Source organism: Pezoporus wallicus, unplaced genomic scaffold (genome assembly GCF_028554395.1).
Source record: "Pezoporus wallicus isolate ANWC-B61680 ecotype Strahan unplaced genomic scaffold, APGP_CSIRO_Pwel_v1 scaffold_14666, whole genome shotgun sequence".
Taxonomy (NCBI): domain Eukaryota; kingdom Metazoa; phylum Chordata; class Aves; order Psittaciformes; family Psittacidae; genus Pezoporus; species Pezoporus wallicus.
The window spans coordinates 249,966-271,185 of record NW_026637956.1 but is presented as its reverse complement, the minus strand read 5'-3'; the positions used below and the strand labels follow the sequence as shown (position 1 = coordinate 271,185).

The 21,220-nt window shown below is 42.0% G+C and overlaps 1 protein-coding gene across 3 annotated transcripts in view; it reads left to right on the top strand.

Annotated features, from left to right (window-relative positions):
• Window positions 1–21,220, top strand: part of LOC130598745 (ubiquitin carboxyl-terminal hydrolase 22-A) — a 100,556-nt gene that overhangs the window by 59,540 nt on the left and 19,796 nt on the right. For all 3 annotated transcript variants that reach the window (XM_057408490.1, XM_057408489.1, XM_057408491.1), the window contains 2 exons: window positions 13,705–13,874; window positions 20,571–20,718. In XM_057408490.1, coding sequence (XP_057264473.1) covers window positions 13,705–13,874; window positions 20,571–20,718 — 318 coding nt within the window. The remainder of the gene's footprint in view (window positions 1–13,704; window positions 13,875–20,570; window positions 20,719–21,220) is intronic.

The following is a 21,220-nucleotide window of genomic DNA, read 5'->3' as shown; positions in this document are numbered from 1 at the left end:
GACTCTCTTAAAAGTGGATCCATGGTGGTTACTAATCCATACGCATTGGTTTTAGTTAAGACAAGTGTTTCAATTTGACTTCTTCAGGTGAAGCTTCATCATTGAATCCAGCTAGGTAGCAGCACAAAATCATTTTTTCCCATTTTAGATGCTCATTCAACTTTCAAGTGTCAGCTGTTTGCTGACTCCATTATTTCTCTTACCTGTTTCTCTCGAATGGTAGTTTTTTTCCCCCCCTGTACTTTCTTCACTAAGTCATTATATAACTTCATCATGCAGTCCAAACACTAGGCTTTTAGCATGAAAAATGCAGTAAATGTTAGTCACTTGTCATCATCTGCTTGAACAGGTTTTTATGGGAGCGGGAGTTTTCTTGTCAAGAGAAAACCCAACAGCAATATATAGCCAGAACTTCCTTCTGGCCTTCTTGAGCAAGCTACCTTTATTTAGATCAAGTATTGGTTGTTTAAAATTAAAGGAAATTTATCAGGGAATTGTTTAACTTACTAAAAATTAAATCAAAACAGAGGATGCAGAAAAAGTTGTTCCAGAAGTGCTTGGCTTTGTGTCTGTCAGAACAAACAGCAGACTTTGTCCTTCTTCGACAGCAAACCCTGAGGTTAGCAGGTATGACCACACAGTGCCAAGCTGGAGACTGTTGCTCTTCTTGCCCATATCATGCAGTGATCCTCTACAAACCAAAGCCTTTCTTGAAATGGAGGGTATGTTTTTGGTGTTCAGTGCTGCAGTCAATGCAAAGGTAATTTCATAATCTCTAAATCAAGAGCCAGATGAGGAAGTTCAGAGTTAGCCCTTGTAACTACGCTGGTTACAGCCTTAATATGGGCAGAGGTGCACCTGTAGCATGAGAAGTTTCTTCTTCCTACTCTTAAACCCAGCCCAAAGAAACAAACTGATTTACCAGTGGGTTTAACCTGATTAACTCTGTGTCATGAGAGCATGGCATTTTCAACAAGGCCAGTAATCTTCATCTCAGTTTTGTTCTTTTGTGGATAGCTTTTGGAGTATATTTACTATGACCTTCCATTCTGCTCTTTCCTGTCTGCTTCTGGAGCTGGGCTTTGTGTGGACAGAAGGTAGATACAGTATATACTGAAACTAGGGACATGCATAAACAGCATGTGGCGTGGTTTGTGTGTTGTGGATTGTAGGAATAGCTCGGTGCCAGTTCATCAACAAGAATTTGTGCATATTAATATATTTGGAGGCAGTTAATTTCGTTGGCTGTTAGCCTACTCCTCAAGTTATTAATTTGTGAAATCTGTTTTGAGGAAGGGGAAAAACTTGGAGGCAGCATATGGTGTGATATTGGGGGGAAAGGACGGCTGCGGGTGTGAATCTTGGTTTGTCAGTTTAGTGGGAGTACCTCTTGTTCTTTAAAGATGCCATCTGCACAGGATTCTCACTGCAAGTCTTGCGCTTCTGTGCAGATCATGCAAGAGCTCACTGAGTTTCGAAGTTGGGCTGCTTTGGGGGAGGGCAAAGTGACTGTTTTCTTCTGTGCCACCTTTTGATGTATTTTGTTTTGTATGAAGGCTTCTTTTGGTTGCTGTTTAAAAATACTTTGATGGGTCTAGAGCTGAACTAAAGGGCTAGTTGTCATAATGCTCTGTATCGATCCTTCAGCCCTTTTGACACAGTTCCTGGTCTTTGCCTGCTGATGTTCTCTCCTGATGTTGTGTGTCTCCTCTCTGTGCTCCCTTCCTGCAATTATCAGATTGTTATTTCCATGCTCTGGTTTATAGGACTTTAATGCCTTGAACTGTGCTTTGTAGGGTGGGTGAGACAGGGCAGCTCCTGCTTCAGTCATGTGGTTGATTTAGGAGCCTCTCCATACCTCTATTCTGCTTCTTTAAATCCATTCATCTCTGTATATCTGAGTGTACAATGAGCATGACAGTTGTAAGGGGCCTGGCTTCCTTGTTAAACTAAGGCATTTTGTGCAGTGCACATACCTAAATGTGGCGTTTCATGTCATGTTTTCTGCTGTGCAGAACTAGGCACCTTTCTGTTTCTCTAGCTCTTGACACAACATGTGTTTGGAGAGCATTGTGTTCCATCTTTCTCCTCCAGCCAACTGCTCTTCAAGCGTTACAGGGATCAGATAATCAAATCTATTACCAAGTATCAAAGCATTACATGATTATTTCCAGTGCCACATAGGAAAGATGTTCTCTTCTATTGCATGTTCTGAGAATCTGAGATCCAGATTGTATGTATGCGTTCCCCAATGTGTTCACTCCCTGCTAAGAGACCCTGACAGAGATTGGATCAGGTTGAGGCACAACAGACAAAATTTGTTCAGTGGGTCTTGATATGCCAAGATAGGGATTCAGGGAAGTTTGGTACAAGTTCTGCTGCAAAACTTAATGTCTTTTTCAGTCTTACTCATTTCAGCTGAGAGAATCGAATAGAGAGAAATAATTGCTGTGGGTGATAACATGCTGTATAGCTTTCTGGTTTTGAGAACATGATGCATTTGGATTCTTCTGGAGACACCTGAGAGAGAAAAACAATTTGGCAATGCAGATGGTCGGTAAGAATGCTGAAGATGAGAAATTACAGATATAAAACCTGACATTTCCCATACTGCTGAAACAAAAAAAGACCTTTTTGCAGAGTGCTCACGGGTCTTCCTTCTGTTAGCAGGTGACTTACCAAAAGGTTCAAAGCTCGTCTTGCATACTGCAGAGGGCCTTGGCTTTAGCTCCCCTTTCTCTTCCTGCCCCACACTTAATTTAAGCATATGCTTGCTGCAGGAGACAGTAAATTCATGCAGATGCTCATTGTGTGTATATTTTAAAGCCTGGTTTTAGGTGTGGATTTAACTTTCTCACATCAACTTACGAAAAGGCCTTTCTCTGGCTGTTTCTTTTACTTCAGGTTATTCTTCTCACAAGGCAGCCATTGCTGTAACAGGAAGAACAATTCAACTTTACATCCTGGCCAGGAGAAGTTGCTCCTGGAATAGTTTTTGTCTCCTACCTAGGTGAAAACCCAACCCTTGCAGACTCGTCACGTGGAATTGTGTGTGGTTGTATAAGGATTGTTGTCGTGTTCTGCTGCTACAAGACAGCAATGTATTTACTCTGTAAGGAAGTATTATTTGTATTCTGATCTGTTTCTTTTTACTCTTAATTGTGATCAGTTTGGGGTCATCTTGTCTAGGTTTGGCCCACAGAAGGCTTCTGTCCAGCTGTTATCTTTTCTTCCTTGTTGGGGCCACATAAGAGGAAATAAAATGGCTCATGCCATACCCACTGAGGTACACAGAAAACCAGTGATACTTCAGTATCTTGGACAGGTTGTCTCTTCCCTCATTTCAGGAGCTTTTCTAAAGCTGTTGCTACTTGAAGTATTGAAAAACTTACTTATAAGCTCTCATACTACTAGTAGAGAAGCTTATCTGGATTTCATAGTGGATGTGTATCTTCCATATTAATGTTGTTGCAGTTCTTAAGCTCTGCGTTAATTTATCGATCAAGATGACACTGGAACGCTTCAGAATATGAGTGCATCAGGAGATGTTGCAGAATCTCAACTCTGAAGAGTCGTAGGAATAATTTGGGGAAGCATTTGTCAGGAATAATACAGGTAGTGTTAATTCTGCCTTGAAGTAGAGAGATAGACCCGGTCACTTCTCACCATCTTCTACAGCTATGTTTTCCTGTGATTTTAGTGGAAGACACAACACCCCTGTCAGTGGTTTGCTCAAAACCACTCCCTGTGTTTGGTTTTGGAAGCGTGTTTCTTCATTTAGTTTTGCAGGGAAGAGATCCTTGCAGTCCCTTGACTTGCTTGAAACATCTCCTCTATTTACACCTCCTGTATGGAAAGTTAACCTCAAGAGGTTGGTTTGTTTGTATTGCCAGATATTTTAGGCCTGCTGACTCATTTTACCAGGCCAAGGGTGTGCTCTCATGAGCCAAGTACCATCAAATCAGAGGGATGCGAACTTAAAGGACATGGAGTGCTCCTTCCTTGTCTGTGTGCTTGGTCGTAACCCGAGCATACAGTTACTGTGAAGGAAATGACAGACTGTAACCTCACAGCCTGTCTTACCATGCCCACACTGTTATAAGTGATCACTAACCTTGTTTGGAAGTGCTTTAAGCCTGGAGAAACAGAAATACAAGTAAGGGTAATTGGTCAGAACTCTTTTGGAGAGTCGGGCACAATGCTTGAACACCACAAAGTATCTACAGGTAAAGGAAATCATAGGGAGTGTGCCCTAAGGCGAATAACAAACTCCTCTGGGCTATGGACTGGCTCATGGTTTGGCACGGTTGGTTGGTGAATTGATGCCAAAGATGTATAAGCTGTGGGTATAGTATAGAGAGTACTTTCTGTGTCTGGCACAGTGTGTACACTCAGGAATCACTGTCTGGCTTGGGGATTTTGTTTCATCTCTGCAATAGTAATATAAACCACTGCACTTCCTGTGTTTGATCATACTCTTGGTAACTTACTTGATCTGTTTGCTCTAAGGGTGTCACTTGCCCTTAGGTTCTTCCAACAGTCCGTGTCTGAGTGGCATGTGTGTGAAGGCTGATCCATTGCCCTATAGTAAAGCCTTCTTTGGTAGTCATTGCTTAGAGATGTGTGTTTTGTCTCCCAGATCTGGCAAAGTAAAGGGGAACCTTTCTTGATTCTCATTGCTGGTTGTTGTTGATTATTACTAGATCATTACTAGAAATTCTGTATTTAAATGAGTCACAAACATGTAGCTCCTATGCTGTGTCTTCAGCCCAGTGTTTTTTGGCAGTTACTGCTTTTAACTGAAGGTGCAACATGATACAGGGACACTCCTCCAGTTTTGATTTATAGCACCTCTCATAGCTGCAGATGTATTTATCTTGACACTCACTAGCAGGTATGACACAGAGGAAATGAACTGAAATAGCAGATCCAGGCGACCTCTTTGTGTTACCCTGTGACTATTTTTTGCATTGCTGAAGTGAATGAATGATGCATTGAGCCACAGATGCAGAAGCTCATATGCAGAATACCTATGCAGTCTAAAAATGACATTGAGGATAGTTAGCAGCCCTGATGCTAGCAGCAGCTGTTACCTGTTCTCCAGCCCTTCCTGAGGGAGGGCAGTTCATTCTGGTTTCTAAAACCATGTGGTAGGAATAAGGATACAGACATTAGGGCTGTTCTGCTACCCTGCTTGTGGCTTTTAGACAAAAGCCTGTGCTGGAAGCTTGTGACAGTAGAGAGGATAGGAGGCTGTTTATCCATGAAAGAGACCAACAGCTCCTGCATCCCTCCCACATTCTGGCACTGGCATTTTGTCCTGACCCTTGTTGAGCTCTGTGAACCTGCTCAGACAGGTCAAAGGCTCCTTGCTGCTAATGATGAGTTCATCCCCTCAAGGTGAGACTGCTTCCCCTGCCAGACAGGCAAGGTGACCCATTTCACCATGGAGTCAAGCAGATGCAGCTCAGTGCAGGGCGAGTAGCCTTTTTGGCATCAGTGAGCTGTTAGATGGGCTTAGCTGTTGTGTGCAAATGCCCTCACCTTGCCCCTCCCTGTCAAAGGTGGTTTGTATCACACTGTAATATTAGTCTGGATGCGTGAACAGTCACGGGATGACAAATAGAGGGGTATCTCACACCTTTCCTGAGTCAGGAGCAATGTTACGCGCCATTCCTGCTGGAGCAGGGCTTGGAACCACTCCAACAACTGGGAGTCCCAGACTCCCTTGTTGCAGTGTTCTCTAACGGTGAGACAGTTATTCTTAATATCTAATTAGATTTCTCTTCTTGTGAGCTCAGTCTTTTATTATAGCTTTGGCAGGCCACAAGAGTTAATTACATCCTCTTTGCAGTGGCCTGTAACGTACTTGAGAACTGTCAGCCTGGCTCTTCCTCCATCAGCACTATCTCCTTTAATTAATTAAACTCAACCAGTGGGTTCTTCACTTGTTTCTCCAGTGTCAAATATTCATTTGATGGAAATTTTCCCTCATGTTCTCAACTTCTCCCCAGTTTCCATAGGGCTAAAACGTGTGCTCAGTTCCAGCTGAGGTTTTCTTGTCTCCAAGGCACAATAACAACCTCCCAGACCTTCTCATAGTCCTGTGAAGCTTCAAAACGCTGTTTGTCTCAGCACCATAGCACAGTATTAAGTCATTCAGGTTCTGTTGCTGTGGCCATCGCTCCTCATTTTGTGTTTGTCCACTTAATTTTTCTTGTTTCCGACTTCACAATTGTTTTTATTGAATGTAATTGATTTCAGATAGTTTTTCCTACTTAACAAGTTACTCTTGAGTTATTGTCCTGTCTTCCAGTTGCATTCGTGCTATCTTGATGTAGTCTGTACCTCCTGTAAGTGTATATTATGTGATGTCATTGAAGCCATTGAACAAAAGTGAATGCAATAAATTCCCTGTTAACTAAGAGGGATGAGGGCAAACTAAATGCTGGAAAAACATTGGTGTCTCAATCCATGCTAAGTCAATGCAAATTCCACTTAGGCTTAGAGCAGCAAGAATGCGCTCAGTGTCAGTATGAGCATGCTCACGTGGTGCTGTGCCCAAGGTAAGGAGCCTTCCAAGAATGCAGTGCAGAGGCACTAAAGCTGGTTGCATAAAGAACACAACCACATTGACTTGGTTTGGACTTCTTAGTTTTGCCTGTACAGAACCACTGCTGCTGGGTTTACGTTGTGGTGTGGGTGAACTCAATCATTCTCATAGACGTGGTCAAAAGCATGTTCATCTCTACTGCTGGACAGATGCTGCAGTCATCACCATGTATATAACATTGAATCATGGTATGGTTTGGGTTGGAGGAGACCTCAAAACGCATCCAGTTCCAACCCCCTGCCATGGGCAGGGACACCTTCCACTAGAGCAGGTTGCTCCAAGCCCTGTCCAGCCCGGCCTGGCAATTTGATGTTGGTAGGTTGTTGCCTATTGGTAACTTTTCATGGGGGTTATGGATATTTTAAGGGAGAAAAGAAGATAAAACCAGAGACTTGTGAATGGCAATCCTAACACAACATAAACCTGGATAAATCTGGGAAGTTGCCTCTGAAATGTTGAGGTCACTCCAGACCTGCCCATTTGCACACAGATATGGCAGAAATTGCCAAAAGAAAAAGGCTTCAAGTTGTCATGTGAACCTGAATGAAGTACTTAAGCTTGCATTTAAGTCGTAACACTTCTCTTGGAGGCAGCAAAACTGGGAAATGTGACCTGACATGTTGTCTTGGTGGTTTTGAGCCACTTCTTCATTGTCTTACAGTGACTGGTTCTGTTTTCAATGTCTTCCTTGTTTAAAATCGGTTTTCATGTGCACCTTGGATCTTACATTTGAGTTTCCCAGGGGAAAATGTGCCAACATCAAGTCAGCATGTGTAAGGAACAAGATCCACTTCACTCTTCTTGTGTGTTTGGATAGGGTAAGCAGTTGCAATGAGTACAGATAAACTTACTTTCTGTTCTAATCCCAGTGTTCTACAGAATAGACTTTATCTATGGTTTTCCCAGGTGATGTCTGTGCAGGTCAGCTATTTAAACTAAAGAATGTGTCCTCCAGCTGTACCAGAATGCACGTTTGTGTGTATTGGGGCTTCTGGATGGGAGGGCCTGGCTTTATATTTGACTCCTGTCAGTGCCAAATGAAAATATTTGTTAAATCCATATTTGTGTACCAATATTATCTAACTACAACGCACTCTGTCATCCTCCCAACCTCCCAGAACTACAGGACTCAATGTGGATGATGACTCTTGATGCACACACATATGCATGATATTTGATAGTTATTTTTAGATAATGGAATAGTATAATACAGGAAAATATTATGTATAGAATATAACAGATACAGAAAAAATTGAAAATGTCAGTATCAGATATCTCTTTATAAGTTAAGAAATACTGTTCTAGAACTCTGTTCTGACTTGTGATTTAAAAGGCTTTGCTTCAAAGTGAACTGGAGCAGAAGAGTGAAGCTCTCCAGGTGACTCTCCATGCCTGTTGGTGACTGAGCAGCTTGAGGGAGCTGGACAGAGGGTGGGTAGTGAAAGTGGCTCCAGAAAGGTGGCTTGGTTCAGAAAGGATTTACAGTGATTCAGGATGAGCAGTGACTAACCTGGCACCCTTCAATAACTGGAGAAGAGGAGCCAAGTCAGGCAGTAGACACAGGGGAATTTCATTTTCACCTGGTTCAGCAGTAACCCAGAGAGGGAAGATTGTTGCTGTGAGTGTTCATCTTCGTTTCCCTGATCTGTCATGTTAATCCCTTGCTAACTGTGTCTGTCAAAAGAGAATCATAGAATGGTTTGGGTTGGAAAGGACCTTAAGGTCATCCAGTTCCAACCCCCCTGCCATGGGCAGGGACACCTCACACTAAACCATGGCATCCAGGGCTCTGTCCAACCTGGCCTTGAACACTGCCAGAGATGGAGCATTCACAACTTCCCTGGGCAACCCATCCCAGTGCCTCACCACCCTCACAGTAAAGAACTTCTTCCTTATATCCAATCTAAGCTTCCCTTGTTTAAGTTTTAACTGGTTACCCCCTTGTGCTATCACTACAATACTCCCTTTAAAAGACTTTACTGATAAACCAATCTGAATCAATGAATCAGCTTGGAGAGCACTCCCTCAGGCAGCTGCCCCAGCTTGTCTGCTGGGGATCCTGAAGTACCAATGCAAAGGGTGGTAATAAGTCTAGTTGATAGATTGCACGTTGTGTGTTTGCTGGAGGTGGAAATGTTCAATTGTGAAGTCAAGTTTTAGGATCATGTGCTTGAACTCTCTTCATTTAACTTGGCTGTGGCAAAAGTTTCTGGAACTTTTGAACTGTTGTTAAAATAATGTAACACCTGAGTGGGTCCCCAGCAAGTCTGTAATGCTCTGTAACACCTGAAACAGCCTTTTCTAATGCGTTCCACTCCTGCTTCTGCAGTTCTTTGTGGGTTTCGTGCAGCACTGAGAAAAGGATGCTTCAGCTGAAGTGGCGTGGAATAGATTGACCAAAGCAGCGTGGTTGCCTTCTTTGATACCAATATCACAATGTCTGGCTTTTCCCCACATAGATTTGCAATTCCATGTATCTAAATATTGCTGCTTTCTGGAATGTTGGGGGTTTTTCTTACTGCTGTTTCAAAAGGGATTATATAGTAAGGATAATTGTTGTCACTAACCCCATTAGCAGAACCATGCTGCTTCTGGTGTGCAGGCGGAACAGGGATGTATTGGGCTGGCTGCGGCTGGTGTTCGTAACAGATACATTCTGGTGCTGTGTGTGATGGTCTGCACCTGAAACTTGAGACCTGAGAGGGAATGTGGGTTTAGCTTTAGGCGCTAAGAAGTGTGGCAGCTCTGCCCTGAAATACCTTTCCAGAAGGATGCTTTTCAATGGTGGTGTAATTCCTGCTGTATGAACATGGGATGAAAACCTAATATTGATCTGGAGATCTTTATTGCCAGCCTACACTGCATGTTTTCCAAGGATTATGTGGAACTCTCTATAATTTCAGTGAGCTCTTTCCCAGCTTCTGGTATTGTCTGCAGCTTCAGGGAAGCGTCAACACCAAATGGGGAACTGGGAGGGCTGGGATACAGGGGCAAAAATATCTCTAACATGTTTAATGTTAAAAGGGTCTCAAGCTGGCTGTTTTAGTGCATCTGAGTGACTTCCTGATTGTCTCACAAACTGCATTATATGGTGACCTATGTTCTTGCTTCTACAACCTTCATTCAAATAAATCACAGGTTTCTGTGTGGTAGTATTTGTTCAGACTGGTTTACCTGCTGTCAGTCCTATCCCAGCACAAAGCTCTAGGTTTAGAGATAAACAGACCCTCTTCCAGCATAAAAAGAGAGGCACCTGGTTGGTTTTTCTGTATGTTGTATTCATGTGTGGTCCTCTCATTTCCCTGCTTTCCCACCTTTCATATACAGTTGCATTTAACAGAGTGGAATTTCCTTATCTTGTTTCGGTTTTTCCATCTCGCCTGTGTGGGTGGACTTGCAGAACCAGTGTTCTGGATCTCCCAGCATCGCAGCAAGCCTTCTTGCCCAGTATGGCACATCGGTTACTTCGGGCATTTGAAAAAGAAAAAGCCTGTTACGGAAGAAGATAGAAGAACTGAAGCTGACAAAGGTAAGCCAGGGGCTTAGAACCTGGGTTTGACACTGAACGTAAAAGGAATTTCCCAGGTAGATTTACCTGTGCTTAGGGCATTGCAGAAGTAGGTTTCTTCTTTGTTCATGCCCTGCCTGTCCAGCATGTGCCAGAATGAGAGCAGTGGGTGTACACCATGAATGATGTGTTTTGTTTATGGATTATACCATGCAGGTTAACTTTGTCTTGACAGCAATATTAATTCCAGTATTCACATTTATATTAGCAAGGTTCAGAAGTGAACCAGTACTTTTCTAACTGCACTTGCCATGAGAGCACATGTATGTAGAACATGTTGAGTATCTCACTGATTGCTCTTGCTTATTTCCGAACAGTTCATAAGAAACAGATAACACTATGAGCACAGCAGAAGTTTGCAAAATACCTTAACTGTATGGGACATTTTATAAGAGTTAAGTAGTGATGGGACAAGGGGGAATGGCTTTAAACTGACAGAGGGAAGATTTGGATTAGACATTAGAAAGAAGCTCTTCCCTGTGAGGGTGCTGAGGCACTGGCACAGGGTGCCCAGAGAAGCTGTGGCTGCCCCATCCCTGGTAGTGTTCAAGGCCAGGCTGGACGGGGCTTGGAGCAAGCTGCTCTAGTGGAAGGTGTCCCTGCCCTTGGCAGGGGTTGGAACCTGATGAGCTTTAAGGTCCTTTCCTAGCCAAACCATTGTCTGATTTATTACTAGAGGTAAGATAATGTAGGCAATTCTTAGTTAGCCCCACTCCTCTGCACAAATGGCAAGTTATCTTCACTGTCATCTCATCAGTGCACTCCTACATCTGAGGTTTTGGCACATTATTTTTGTGTTACTTTATGACCCAAGTGTTGCAATGTTTGACTCTTCCAGTTAAATTCTGCCAGGCTTTATTAATGTGGAGGGAATAGGTGTGGCAGACAGAAGTATTGTACATTCATAGTGTTTTAATGACTAGAATTCTGTATAGGCTTTCAGTTTTAGCTGTTTTTCTTTCCAACAAAATCCACTTTCCCCCATAAAAGTTAAGCACAAGAGGATGTGTTGCTCTGAGCTCTGTCAGCTCTTTATGTACATCATCTTTTTATGTTTTCCAATACACTACAATTAGTTATGCAGTGCATAGCTGTAGTTCACTGCATCATACATGTTTCATTTCAATGTCAGTTTAAGAGACAGTATAGCAGTTGCAGTTATTGCTCCCTCAAGGATAAGACTGATATACACTCCTTTATGTTTTTCCCTTTTCAGCCAAGTAAGTTCTCATGTTTTGCTACATTCACCACTTTCTGATTTTATTAGGGTTTGGAGTACTCACATTGCAGCTTTGTCTGTTTTGCAGGTTACTTTGGGTTCATTCAAGTGAAGTCATAACGTACGAGGCACTCCATTTAGACCCAGGAAAAAAACGACACCAAAAGGCCAAGCAAGTAGAGTAAACCCAGAGAACCTTCTGAATTTGACGCCTGTAACTAGTCTTCTGGTGGCAACTTTAAGGAGGAGTTGATTCTTGTGGTCACAGGGAAAGAAGGTCCAGCCACAGGCATGTAATAAATGATGCTTAATAAATGATTCCAAAAAAGCTGCCTTTATGTGTTTGCTTTTACTTGTGATTGCTCAATTGGATATCAAAAAGAAAAGCACTAGGGCGAGTCTCTCGATGTACGCCTGGTTTTCCAGCAGTCTTCTGTGCTTGGAGGCTGACTTTGTATACTAGAGCTAACCAGAGGGACTGGGTTTTCCAGGCAGAAACAGGGAGAGACTCTTCTGCCCATCAGAATACCCTGGCGCATCTCAGGCGTGTCCAGGGGTTTGCAGTCTGTGACTTAAATAAACCCGGTAAGCTTTAAATGGAAAATGCATGAGAGAGCTAGGCAAGAGGTACCAGGCAAACATTGCTCCACTTGCACAGCATGAACACACTTCGGTTGTGACATTGTTTGCAGAGACATGCAGGCTGGGGAATGAAATAGGATGGTGTTCAAAGCTGAAGCATCACACTGTATTTCAAGCTGCTACAACAAATTAACTATTTAACACTTGGCTAATGTGCATACACTTGTTGGCTCCCAGCATGAAAACAAAGCAATTGCAATCAGCTTTCTGCCCAGTAGAAGTTACTGGGATATAATGAGAAACTTTGTCCTGCACTTTTGAGTAAATGGAAGCACCAGGAAGCTGTTGGAAGGAGGATGGTGCTGCATTAACTAGAGGAAAATAACTTTGAGGGCTCTGTATCCATTGCCTGCAGCTGAGTAGTGCAGTTGAAACTGATGTAGTGCAGCTCAAGCTGATGTAGTGCCGTTTCTCTCTGGTAACATAGCAACTGGACCACACCTCCTCCTACTGAAAGATGCTAAAGAGCCCTTTGAGCACTATCTGGTGTACTGCAAGGGAACTGCACCAGTTTTAATTGCCACAGCATTGCCAGCTGATTTTTTTTTTTTTTGCCCCTCATGGATGGCAAGGAAATTCTTTGTTCTCTGTCAAGTAATCCTGGTTTTTCATTCACTGCTCATGTAGTAATCGTGTTTATATTGCAGAGAAGGACTATGCTAATTAAAAATTAATACCAGAATGTCATCTGTCAGTGCATTTAATCTTGTTTCAAAGTAAGTTTTTGATTACAAATAAGCACTCTTGTCCAACTGATGCTCTTCTCATTTAGCACTCCTATATGGTTAGTATTATGGTAACCTTTTGAAAGAATACTCAAGGATTTGAGCATGTTTTTCTTCTCGCTTAGACTTTGCAAATGACTGAAAAGCTTTCCCCACTCCTAACCTCTCTTCTGTTGTGCAACAAAAGAGCTTTCCTTTAAGCATCTTGGGTTCCAAGCACAAGAAATCGTCTCTGGGCGTTACTGAACATTTAAGGTGTGATAAATCCTCTTATGCCAAGTTGAATTTTTTTGATGTATACTGTAGATTTAGTGTTTAACTTAGCTAAAACAAGTGTGGAACTAGTGTTGGTCAGAGTTTCTCTTTTAAGGTTGTTTGGATCTTGGGTTTTGAACTTAAAAAGGGTATGCTAAGTCTGCATTGGATGTCGCAGCCTGACTTGGTTTTCTGAAGGCTGTTTCCTTTGCTGCCTGTCTTAGAAAGATGACTGTTGCATTAGAGCAGTGCAAACCCCTTATTCTGGCTTTGTGACTTGCATTAGGGAAAGCCTTTTAAACCATCTGAAAACTTACTATTTAAATGCATTGGTTTCTTACTGTAGCGACTTACCAGTTGTATTTGCACTTTGGTATCAGCTCGGGGAGGAGGGGGTGTTTTGGTCACATACGGCAGAACAGCCACTGCAAAATAATGCTATTGGTGTTGCTGTACCTGCAGGTTTCCTGAGAATTTTAGAACCAAATCTAGTGTAGAAAGTGGCAGCTTGTGACTTGGGTACATCAAAACCAATAGCCTACCTAAAGCAATATCAAACTGCGTACTTGGAGCTGTGCGTGTACAGTAAATCTGTGGCAATATTGTGAAAACTGTATAAAAATGCAAATATTATGTTAACTTGATAACGCTTATGCATCCCCTCCCCCTTCTGTCTTTATAGGTCTACGAGGGCTAATCAATCTTGGGAACACATGTTTTATGAACTGTATTGTCCAGGCACTTACCCACACTCCACTGCTGCGAGATTTCTTCCTCTCCGACAGGCACAAATGTGAAATGCAAAGCCCCAGCTCATGTCTGGTCTGTGAAATGTCTACGCTTTTTCAGGAGGTGAGTGCTGTTTGCCACAAACACAGTGCCTTTCCCCAGAGGCTGGTTGGTTCCTAACCCAAAAGGGGTTGTCTTCTGTTTGCAGATAGAAAGGGAATCAAGTTACGTTTCCCCTCAAGGTGTAAAAGAACAGTAAAGATTGAGTTGAGACCCTACCGTCACTAATACCCAAGTGATGAAAAGGAAACTATTGTCCCTTTAAGTCCTATTCTTAAGTCACCCTTGTTTAGGCGAAGCTGGTATTGGAAATAATTACAGTGCTGCCTGCTCTTCTGAGACTGATCTGCAAGGCTTCAGTCTTAGAGCTGAAATGTGTGCTTTAATTAAAGGTACAAGTTGTAACTGGAAAATATGTCATGGGCTCTTTGGGTGCTAATGGGAGTGAGAGTAAAGCAATGGTATCTAGCCTGGTGGTTTGGAGCACTGGATTATGTAGGTCTGTATAATAAATATTTTAAAGATCTTGATTCAGTGCTTTCTAGCAGGGAGTAACATCTTCACTATCATCTCTTACGTGGCAACCCATTAATGGCCAGGAGGAGGTAGAGAAGCGAGTTTGTTGGTACAGTTTGTACCTTCCATGTAGGAGCTACTCTTCTTTCTCTTCCTCACTCAGGTGACTGGTTGTGCAGTGTGCCTTTCTCTGTAGGTCTAGTCTGTGCTGTATGAGACAGGCACAGTCTTTTCCTTTATAGTCAAAGAGCTTTATTAACTATTTTAATCTCACATCAGTAATGTAAGGACTGTGGCTAGACATGGGCTCCGAGTTTTAAGATGAGTCTTTGAAAACAAACAAATCCAGTCTGCGCCTTTCCTTCAGTGATAGATCTGCTTTCTTGGGAAGTAAAAAAAACCCCAAAACCAAAGCCCAGACAAAGCAAGTCAGGCAAAACCCCAAAAAAGCTTTAGTACATGCTGTCACAGAGCACTTAAAATAGCTGGAGATGTCTGTACGCGGAGCATGTCTTTGTGTATGTGCTGTCATGGAAGCTCATTCAAGCTGAGCCCAACCTAAAATAACTTTACCTTTATCTTGTGATTTTCAATTTGATTTTACTTCTGTGCTTTTTTCACCAGAGAGGATTGGTTTTGGTTATTGCAGGCGAGTTACATAGGGAAGGCAAAGCGTCCCTTTAGCCATTCCAGTACAAAGTTATTTCAGTGAATTTGCACCTTTTCATGCTGCTTCTCAGTCATTAGTTACAGGTTATACTTCTTATTCTTTGGTATATTTTTCAGTTCCTCACGAGTCTGTCAGGAAAGGAGGTAAAACCAAAAAGCAGGAATACCAATAGGTAGCAGCTGTAGGATTATTGAAACCAGATGTGCAGTTAAAGGGGGAAATACCACTCTGCCTAGGTAAAAAAATTCAGTCGTGGTCTAGAAATACCACTTTCCTTACACTGCTAGTAGAGAAACCTTATTTGCTTGTTTAAAAATAAAAGGTACCATTAAAATCTTGATATCCTTTCATCAAGCTGTGCTCTAAAGTCTCATTTTGAATATTACCGCATTCTATTTACGCACGTAAATCCCTTGGGAAAGGGGGAATGAGTGTTACATTACAGATTGGGGGGCTGGAGGAAAGATCAAGACTGTCTAGGTAATGATTTTGTATTTGCATTAATGTATGTGGAGCCCTGTCGATGGCCTGGGATGCCTTTTACCAGACCATATACAAGCATCTAACAAAGGACAGGCTTCTTATCCAAAATGAGCCTTAAATGCAGCATTCACTTTCGTTTCAGTTGTAATCAAGTTTAATTTCATACACAGCTTTGGGAATCTCAGCCTTCATTTTCCCCAATCAAAATTCATGCCTAAACTTGCGTTAGTTCTAATAATTGATGTGCTGCAACATTGAGGGTACGTGAATGAGGGAAGAGCTATAGCTGTGATATCAGACTGTGAAGATGGCAGGACAGCATCTCTGCCCTTATCTCACGTTGAAGTTCTGCAGATCCGTGCTGTGAGAGGACAACAAAAAGTGGCTCAACTACCTTGATGTAAAACTAGAGCTTAGTCCTTCACAAGCAAAACTGTAGTGGCTGCAACCAACTCAGTGTATTTTAACTTGCAAGCAGTAAATACCATGTTATGTTTATAGCTCTGTCAGCACTCATTTGTTTCCCAGTGAGTTTTAATCTCTCTACATTCAGAATTAAAACCAAAGTCTTGCACTTTTTGAGCTGTCCCAGCTATATGGAGGAAGATTCCTACACTCTGCAGAGATAAGGACTCAGTGGAGGAAAGCTAACGAGTGGAGATTTCAGTGCTATGGTTAAGAATTCCTTTGTAATTGAATTACTGGGGAAACTTTGGCTCAGGTTGTGTCTTGTTTTCACGTAGCTTTCCCACCAGGATTAACTGATGTACTTATCCCAAGGCATTTCACCCAGTGACAAACCATCAGGGCAAGGGTTAACTTCCATCTCCCCTCCACCCTTCTTTTCTGAAGGTGTGATCTTAGGCAAAAGGAATGCCAGGGGATCTGGTGAATGCCTGCCAGTAAGAACTCTCCAGGAGAAAAAAGAGACTCTTTGGAACACTAAATGAAACTTACTTACCTAAAAAGCAAGTTTTGCTCCTCAAACAAAACAACACTTGTTCCTTTCTTTCTGGTTTAAGATCATTTAATTATAATGGGGTGTGTGATTTCTCTGCAATAAATAGGAAGCTACAAAGTTCTTGCACCTTGAAGTAGGTTGGTGGTGAGTAATGAGTATCAGATGGTTCTCAGAACTGAGGGGTTTTTTCCTGGTAGCTTTTCTCACAAACATGCCAAGCATTGATCTCTGTTTGTTGTAAAAATATGTTGACTGCATCAATTAACATTCTCATTTTTGCTACTTGAAACCTATTTCTCAATAGAATCATGACATGAATTACACTGCATAAGAAAAGGAATAAAAAGGATTTGGGAATAACAGATAGTGGTGAAACTGGATGGAGGGAAGATAGAACACACAGAATCCGTTCATTGAGCCTTTGGGCTGAAAGGGTTTGTGCACTACTTTTTACTTACTGGTATTTGTGTTTTGCTTCAATGAAAATTAAGATACTTCATACCCTAAGGTTTATCTGAATTGTTTATGGAATGGCCATTTAGGAAGGTAGGAGTAGTGGATCTGTATCCTGGTATACTCTGACTGAAAACCTGGGAGCATAGCAGAATGCAGGGCATCCACTCAGAGGTGTAAAGAACATCATCTTCCCATCATTCCTCATTCTCATGAGCCTGTCAAAGTGCACGGCACAGCTACAGGGAGAGTTGAGAAGTGAGGATGGAAAGGAAAATCAATGATAAGGCTTTAGTAGCTTGAGATGGCACTCTGTTGCAATGGCTATGTATAAAAGAAGTTATAACTTCTCTCTACAAGAGAGAAAAAGTAGGTAAGTCTTTACACAGATGCCTTGCAGTTTAGTGCCCAGTTAGTAAAATCCTCGATGTAAATGTAGAGCATACAGTGTGTGTGCAAGGAAAACAGAGTTTCTGACTCCTTGAACCATTGCTCTTTGGGAAAGCTCCAGGAGGTGTTAAAGGCACATGTATTACCCGCTGCCTTTATCCACTGTAAGTTTTCTCAATGTTTAAAGTCTTAATTGAGAACCGGTTTCTAAGAGGTGGTTTTCACTTTGCAAATTGGACTGGAGCCTGCTACAGGATTTATGCCTATAAATTCTTGATTACAAGGCTTGGAGACTGTTCCGTATGCAGCATAGATCAAATGTATTTGTTCACATAATTGGGAAACTTCCATGCATGACTTTCTGGCAGGAGGAGGAGAAAACACTACAGAGATGTGTGTGGTTGTGGTTGGTTTTGTTTGCTTTAAAACCTGACTGGTATCTGTGTATTTTTGGTAACAAGAATGCAAAATATAAAGCTTAGAATCCTCAAAATCCTATAGATTCTTCGTTTTATGCTCCAAAAGCAAGTGTTTTAGGTACAAAAAAAAGGAAGTTATTATTACTTGTTTTGTATGTGAGAATGGAGGCTTTGAATCCTGGGTTGGGTTTTTCCTTTTTTCCCTTTTGTTTTCCCTTCTTTCCCTTGGAATAGCCATTAAACAGCATATTTTCAAACACACTATTTAATACACAGGCATTTTCCAATGGCTTGAACTAGTTCTCTCCAATATAAACAACTGATACTGCTGAACTGAAAGCAAATTTAAACCCAAATCCTTTAAAGTTACGGTTGGAAGAATTGTGCCATTAAAGCATTTTAAAGGTGACTTGCAAACCACCATCATTATTTCTGTTTGCATGCTTTAATGAAAAGGTTTGTATAACAGTGATTGAATCAGACTTTACATGGACTTCTTTCCCTTTTGTGGGCTGGAACAGCTCTGATAGGCTGCTTTTCCCAGCAGCAAGGAAATGACAGAGAAGGGATGGCTGTTTTATACATTCCAGTTAAAATACTGCTATTGAATGTGCTCAGGTTCCTTTGTTTCATTATGATTTATTATAACAGTGACACTTCCCTCCACACACAGTCGCCAGCGTTTTCCTAGGTGCGTTGATAATACCTAATAATTTGATAAAGCTTCTTGTTACATCCTTCCCCTCCTAATGAAGCACCAGAGGATGTACAATCTGGCAGGTCTAGTAACTGCAGTGGAGCAATTACAGAAAGTGCTGTTGGTTAAAATGACCAGAGAGAGCTCTGGGACTAATTGTAAGGCGGGACAGAACAGAGAAGTTTTATTGCTGCAGTTCCCTGAATTATGTTGAGCAGCAGCTGCGTCAGCAGATTTCAATTACTCTACTACTGCTCCAGTCCCTTGGTGTCATTCTTGTTGGCAACAGAGTTTAGCTATTGATCTTCTTATTTATAGAAGCATTCTGTGGTGTTCGGGTGCAGAAGTATATCTTCTTGTTGGGAAAAAGCAGAGCTTGCAGTCAGTAAAGACGTCTCTTTGCAAGGAAACACACTAAAGCCATTTAGAAGAGCCTACAAATATGAGGCTTAGATGAGAAGATTGTGTTCCTTTTTGCCTGTCTGTCCTTTAAAATACAGTGTGTTTTATCTTGGCAGGTTTGTAGCACAGTGCCTGTGCTTGTACTGATGCAAAATGCTCGGAGACTGGGCAGGAAGCAACTTAGGGCTGGGGAAGGAAGCCTGCTTTTCCAATGAGAGGGAGACATTATACATTGCTGGGGTTTCAAACCTTATTCAGTGTTTTTGCTGCTTCTTGTCTTCTGTTTGGGAAGGGTAACTGAAAATAAACCACGATTGAATCAGCTGGATCTGGGCAAAACATAATTGTGGTGTTGCAGGAACCCTTTTACTGGCAAATACCTTTTCCAAAGGTTAGGGAAAGCAGAATGACTTACAAATTTTCACTTATTAAAACAAAAACATTAACTCCATTAAATGCAACCTGAAGGCCAAGTGAATAAACTCAGTTTGGGCCTTTCCAGCTCCCTGAAGGGATACCACAAGCATCTGTGCTTTGCTTTTTGGAACTGTTATCATGGTGCAGGGGCTCTCCAACAGGTGCAGAAGTCAGCTTGCTCAAGAAAGGGCTGTTAGCTTTGGTCTCAGATTCTGGATGCTGGAATTGGCACCAGCAGAAGTGAAGACCCAGGAAGGTGAAAATAGCAGCAGTAGCACTTGGATATAAATAGGGAAGGTGAAGGAAGGAGTTGAACCTTGACTGAGGGAAACACAGACCCTTACCCAAGAGGGTTTTGGAGTGGTTTTTAAGGGGGATCTGGCTGGTTTTTATTACCAAAAAGAAAGCATGAACTTCTGTCGGCAGGTACTCGTCCTCTTCTGTGCTGATTTACCTCCCCAGATGTGTGCCACCACTCAGCAGCAGCATTTCACATCATGGTTTTGCTGACTGAATGACTTGACCGTGCACTCTAATATGCTTTTGGCAAACTCACCTGGGGCAATTGCAGTGACTCCTGTAGGCAGCTCATCAGATTTAGGCTGAAGCTGACTAAGAAGCAGATGCAGGAGCTGGTCCAGGACCAGATCTCCAGGCAGTGACACCCTGCAGGAGCGGTAGTGGGCAGGGATAGGAGAATGAAGTGGTACCTTCAGCTCCGCAAGCAGCTGTGCTGAATAAAGTTGTTTCTAAAGCCTTGTGCTGCTTATAGCAATACAGTGAAAGGCCAATACTGGCATGAGGCTACCATCCTGCTTGTAAATCTTTTCCATTAAGGCAGGACTGTGCACAGCCATCAAATGCTGTGCATCCAGTACACAGAAGACAGTTACTATGGTTTGGTTCAGGGGCAGGCTGACAGTTGGCATCTAATATTCTGAACTTCAGTGTTCTGATTTTGAGGGAGGTACAATCTGTGGATGAAATTCCTGATCTCTTGCAAATGTAGGATACTTCTTCCTTCCCCTCTCCAGCTATTTTAATAAACCCCAGTGGTATCAGTAAGGACTCTGGGAGTGTTGTTTGTATCTGTCTTCTGCCTGGTTTTGGCTAATCCATCACAAAATTATAGAGAAAGGAGAAAGGGAGAAAACCGAGGTGCTCTAATTCTGAGATCACTTTTTCAATAGTCTGTGATAAAAAGCTGTCTCTGTCTCTTATTATTAAGACCATTAAAATTAAATGGTTTAAATATATTTGACTAACTGCACTCATTTAAGTTTTTAATAATTAAATGCACTGAGGCTGTGTAACTTGTTAACAGTCATGTCCTTTTCTTTGCTTTGAGCAGTTTTACTCTGGGCACCGATCTCCTCACATTCCATATAGGTTATTGCACCTGGTATGGACTCATGCACGGCATTTAGCAGGGTACGAGCAACAAGATGCACACGAGTTCCTCATTGCTGCATTAGATGTGCTACACAGACACTGCAAAGGTAAGGCTTGTCCTGAGTCTTCAATCAACAAGGAATATTGGATCAAAAGGAGGTAGAACAATCTCTTCTTAAGTCAAGTTTAGTGTCTCCCAACAGCAGTTTTAGCAAATTCCCTTTAAAATGTTTGGTAGGTTTAAAGGAAGAGCCTTTATAAATAAACCATAACTGTCAAAACTTACCTAGAGTTAGAAGCAGACAAGGCTGTGCATTGCCTTCAATCACCATCGTGGGGTTCTCTTATTGGTTGTGAGTCATTGTCTTTTCTTTTCAATTGCCATTCTAATTCTATTTATACTTGAGGTAGTTAGAACTCTTACTCAGTGTGTCATGGGACTGATGGAAATAACACAGGGGAGGCTATGGCTGTTCTGCTTAAATATTATTCTACTGTATTTATGAGGCCCAATTGCTTATAGAAATATGAATAAGAAAAAAAGTAATATTTGGTTTTGGTATCTGGTTTTGTTAGTCTGTGTATAAAATATGTACTCATACAACCGTT